The sequence below is a fragment of the Myotis davidii genome, unplaced genomic scaffold (genome assembly GCF_000327345.1).
Source record: "Myotis davidii unplaced genomic scaffold, ASM32734v1 scaffold125, whole genome shotgun sequence".
Taxonomy (NCBI): domain Eukaryota; kingdom Metazoa; phylum Chordata; class Mammalia; order Chiroptera; family Vespertilionidae; genus Myotis; species Myotis davidii.
Genome location: NW_006299390.1, coordinates 763,444 through 763,961, shown reverse-complemented (window position 1 = coordinate 763,961; position 518 = coordinate 763,444). Strand labels below are relative to the sequence as shown.

Sequence of the window (518 nt, the reverse complement as noted above, 5' to 3'; positions counted from 1 at the left end):
CGCCTTACCTGCCGCGAGCTCAGCCCACCGGCTACGACCGCTCTCCCCCTCCCCCGCTCCCGCCGGCCTCCTTTCCGCAGTGAAAGGCTACTTCCTCTCGAAGCACGTGAGCAGGAGCCGTAGCGACCTCAGCCTTGAAGCTCTTCGCGTCCTCGCTGGCTTTTCCTCGCCAGAACTATGCCTGACTCCCTTACCGGAGTCGGGTAGGGTACGCGAGAGCGCGCAGCCCTCGGAAGCCAAGGCCGGGGCCGCCGGGTCGCACTTCCGCCTCCCGGGCTCCGGAAGGTAGAGCGCACGCGCTCCCGGCGACTCCGGCGCAGTTGACTTCCGCTCCCACTGTGCTCCGCGAGCCGAATCATGGATCACACTGGTAAGGAGGCGGAGGCAGTGGGGGGTCCCGGTACCAAGCCCCCTTGGCCGGCTGGGGACTGGTCGCCTAGCGGGCACAGGGGGGTTGTGCTCGGCCTGCAGCGCTGGGGTGTGGCGGCGAGAGAGGAACCTCACGGAACCCGCCCCGT

The 518-nt window shown here is 68.9% G+C and overlaps 1 protein-coding gene and 1 long non-coding RNA gene across 5 annotated transcripts in view; one reads left to right on the top strand and one right to left on the bottom strand.

The window, feature by feature from the left end:
- Positions 1–96, bottom strand: part of LOC102775197 — an 11,956-nt gene extending 11,860 nt beyond the window's left edge. The window contains exon 1 of the long non-coding RNA XR_436242.2: positions 9–96. This is a non-coding gene — a long non-coding RNA (uncharacterized LOC102775197). The remainder of the gene's footprint in view (positions 1–8) is intronic.
- CBLL1 (Cbl proto-oncogene like 1, E3 ubiquitin protein ligase) overlaps positions 1–518 on the top strand; it is a 17,661-nt gene that overhangs the window by 940 nt on the left and 16,203 nt on the right. For 2 of the 4 annotated variants that reach the window (XM_006774862.2, XM_006774861.2), the window contains exon 1: positions 285–370. The exons of the other annotated variants lie outside the window; for them this stretch is intronic. In XM_006774862.2, the coding sequence (XP_006774925.1) occupies positions 358–370 (13 nt within the window). In that variant the 5' untranslated portion in view covers positions 285–357. Of the gene's footprint in view, positions 1–284; positions 371–518 lie in introns of those variants that run through there. 4 annotated transcript variants of the gene reach the window in all.